We start from the raw sequence: 3,479 nt of genomic DNA, 5'->3' as shown, positions 1-3,479 counted from the left end.
AAATTTCATATAAACATACTGGAACAATTAACCAGAGAAAAACAAACTTCCATTTTGTGGTTTCTTAAGGAGGTAAAAACATAGTACTTCTAATAAACAAAACTAAGGCACTTTCACCGAAGACTGAGGTTAAAAACTCCAAAACCTTCACAAAGCATGAGTTTCCTGAATGTGAAGATCTTTAACTTAACTAAAACTGAAAGGGATATTTTTACTTAATTCAGAAACAAATCTTTATGGGTTGATTTTACTTTTAAGTTACAGTAGGTCAAACATCCTGTAGAGACGGCAAAAGACTCTTCCTGATTCTGTTGTGGTTTTAAGGTGTCTTTTTAATCAAAGGGACGGTGGGGTGACAGGAGTCCAGGCTGAGGGTAATCGGCCGTGTGGGGTGGTGTCATACGGAGCTGTGTCATGCACATCTGTGGCTGTGGCGCTGTCGTACATGGGGGAACCAGAGGGGGGCACTGTGACGGAGTGAGGCAGACTGGGGTAGTGACTGCTGGACCCTCGAAGAAACTGGGAGCTCAAGCCATTGTTTATGCCTCCAGTTTGGGACACTGGGGTTAGAGGTGAGTTACTCACAGACCACAGACTGGTGTACTGGCTGTACCGGGAACAAAGACAGAGGTTTGTTTACTTCCTCTACTTGGGAAATTTGAAAAGTGCTGCAATATTTTAATATACTTTTTTATTATGTTAAACCACTTGGTAAAGTATTTATGCAATTTGAGGAAATGCAAATTGCAGCTGAATGAAGCTAAGATGCACATGAAGTGAAAAACACATACCCTGAGTTTGTGCCAGATGTAGAGTTATGGCTCATGGGCATCATGGTGGAGTGTGTTGGCATCGGTAGACTGGACCAGTTATCGTGGCTGGAGAGCATCGACAGACAGGCCGAAGAGTTATCAGAGTAACCAGCTGAAATAAAGATCAGATATAATTGTGAGAATAGACAAATGATGCTCATTACAACTGATGCCTCATGACTCCCTCCTCTGTCATCAGGGATGGCCAAATGTGTGAATATTCTATCCATACATTCCTTGTCTGAAGCCTGACAATTTACGGCTCTGTGACTCCACTCACACAAAAGGCAGAGGAATGTAAAACATTCCCCACACAGTAGCATTTGTTTGCGTTTCTTGTTAATAGCTCAGGAGGAAGTGGTGTGATTCCTGGTTGTATGACACTGAGGGTGGAGGGTACTCACTGGGTGAGTTGGTCCGATGGGTGTAAGGGCTGGTGTAGGGAGTGGAGCGGTGATTCCTCAGGGTGGAGTAGCGCTCACAGCCATGGGATGGTGAAAGGGAGATGGGGTTCCCAAACTGGCTGTGAGGACTAGCAGGAGGGCAGAGGGAGCCTGAACCAGGGATAAACCAGCCACCTACTGGCTCATCAGAGCAGGAAAAACAGGATACACAAACAGCAAAGAAGAGATTATATCAAGGTTCAAGGTGACTTTATTAATACCCATAGGTAGATTTGTTCTGAAGTCTGGAGAGGGCATCTCAAATGTTATACACGCACAAAAAAACCCCCAAAACATTAAAACTACAGGACACATACAGGGTAAGAGGACAGATTAAAAACAGCACAGACAAAAGACATGGACAGATACTCCCAGCAGCTCACTGATCATGGTTAAAACAGACTAGAAACAAATACATTAAAAATAAATAAATAAATAAAAGTAAAAGGTATCAGATGAGTAAAAAAAAAAAGGTAAATACTTACACTGAGAGTAGGTTGATTGCTGGTTTTCACTAGAGTCTTCTCTTGTGTCTTTATTATCACTTCTACAGGACAAGAGAATAAAGGATGTTTCTGACATGCCAATAAACTAATATTTCATTCATTTTGAGGAATATTGTAAAATACATGTATTGTTACCTCTCTTTTGCATCTAGGAAGGCTTTGGCGAAAGGATTGTACTTGATTTTGAGCGCAGTTATCTAAAATCCAAACACAGAAACAGAAAAAAAAACATTATTAAAGTGTTTTTTCCATCAATAGAGGCTCAAACAAAATGCAGTGCGTATTTTACGCACACATTTTACGCGCGCATAAAATGTTATGATGTTAAATATAGTCAAATGAATTGTTAAACACTTCAAAATTTAGCATATACTTTAATGCCAACCTCCTCGTTTTGGTACGCTGTTACTGCAATAAACTGTGTCTCCGGGAAAGAGTGGCTGGTGATCATCCTCCTTGGGCCCCCAACACGTACAATATGGATACGTGGCTCGTATTTATGTAAGGAATTTAACATGATCTGAAAAACAAAAAGTAGAGGATTGTGGAAAAATCAAGAAATGTACATATCAAAAGAAAATCAATGCGACGTCCACCTCTCCGTACCTGTCCTCCACCATTGAGTTTATTGGTAAGTTTGACTTTACTAAAAGACACAGGGGCTTTCATCCAGTGCGCACCGAAGTTTGGAGAGTCCGGATGGATGTAAACACAGCTGGGAGTTTGGGGCTCCGGCTTCCCTCCTGGAACCCACTCCCCGTTCACATATTTCCACCTGTGGTTGTCCGCAGATACGAAGTCCAGCAAAAAGGAATACATGGCGTTTGGGTCCAATCCGGATACATTCACTTTCAGTACAGGAAACATGCGCCTTGATGAAAAGAATAAGAAAACACGTAATTATCTATCTATCTATCTATCTATCTATCTATCTATCTATCTATCTATCTATCTATCTATCTATCTAGTTTTCCATCTCACCTGCCATTCTTTGTCACGATCATTTCATTTGTAAGATCCTTAAATTTCTGCCACAGCTCGTTCTCATCCAGAGACACCTTCAGTTCTCTCTCCGTGGGGTCGCCTTTCTCGCTGCCGGCTTGAAGTTCGGTTTCCACCGCACTCAGGAGATGGTCCACTCGGTACTGACTGACCTTTCCGGGACACTCACCGGCGCCTGTGGCCATTCTATCCAACAGCTCCAGGACTGGGTATTTTCTAATCTGAAGATTTACTTAAAATAACACTCGTGCAGAATGTCTTTGTTATTATTATTATTATTATGTTTTTTTTTATCGTGTTGTTATCACTGGAAGCAGAAGGTCTTGCTGTAACAACACCTCCTAAATATATATAGGCTGAAGAGGCGCTCTGTGTCAGGATGGGTGTTTGGAGCAGAGATGGTTGGTTGGTTCACCTCCTCTTTGATCTTTGCGGGCTTGTCCACTATTGGCTCGGAGCGCAGCCATATTATTGAGGTCCACAGGATGACTGTGTATTGAATAAAGCCGTTTAACCTATTTTATTGCATCAACCTGTAAATACTGACACTTAGATCAAAGCCACACCTGCAGAAACCACAGACTCACTATGATCCGTCTTTTCAGCTCAGAGAAAGTTTAGATTTAACTCCATATTGTTTCAGATTTGGTGAACTGGGAGTGTTTTTTTATGCTCCACTCCTTCCCAGGTTTTGAGGAAAAATTAGCCAAGATAAA

At 41.6% G+C, this 3,479-nt stretch overlaps 1 protein-coding gene across 1 annotated transcript; it reads right to left on the bottom strand.

The window, feature by feature from the left end:
* On the bottom strand, positions 1-2,948 carry tbxtb (T-box transcription factor Tb). The gene is made up of 8 exons (XM_030156290.1): positions 2,743-2,948; positions 2,368-2,632; positions 2,147-2,281; positions 1,897-1,958; positions 1,741-1,802; positions 1,217-1,393; positions 792-924; positions 1-607 (listed from the first exon to the last, which is right to left on the bottom strand). Exons 1-8 carry the CDS (start codon positions 2,946-2,948, stop codon positions 337-339), a joined length of 1,311 nt encoding a protein of 436 aa, XP_030012150.1. The 3' UTR covers positions 1-336.
* Between the last annotated feature and the right edge of the window lie 531 nt (positions 2,949-3,479).

Source organism: Sphaeramia orbicularis, chromosome 15, assembly GCF_902148855.1.
Source record: "Sphaeramia orbicularis chromosome 15, fSphaOr1.1, whole genome shotgun sequence".
Lineage (NCBI taxonomy): Eukaryota > Metazoa > Chordata > Actinopteri > Kurtiformes > Apogonidae > Sphaeramia > Sphaeramia orbicularis.
This window is presented reverse-complemented; position numbering and strand designations above follow the sequence as displayed.

Coding starts and splice junctions, on each gene's coding strand:
- tbxtb (XM_030156290.1), bottom strand. CDS start 2,948: ATGGCCACAGGCGCCGGTGAGTGTCCCGGAAAGGTCAGTCAGTACCGA. Junction 2,282..2,367: donor AACTCAATGGTGGAGGACAG/GTACGGAGAGGT, acceptor TTTGTTTTTCAG/ATCATGTTAAATTCCTTACA. Junction 1,959..2,146: donor CAGCGTACCAAAACGAGGAG/GTTGGCATTAAA, acceptor TTTGGATTTTAG/ATAACTGCGCTCAAAATCAA.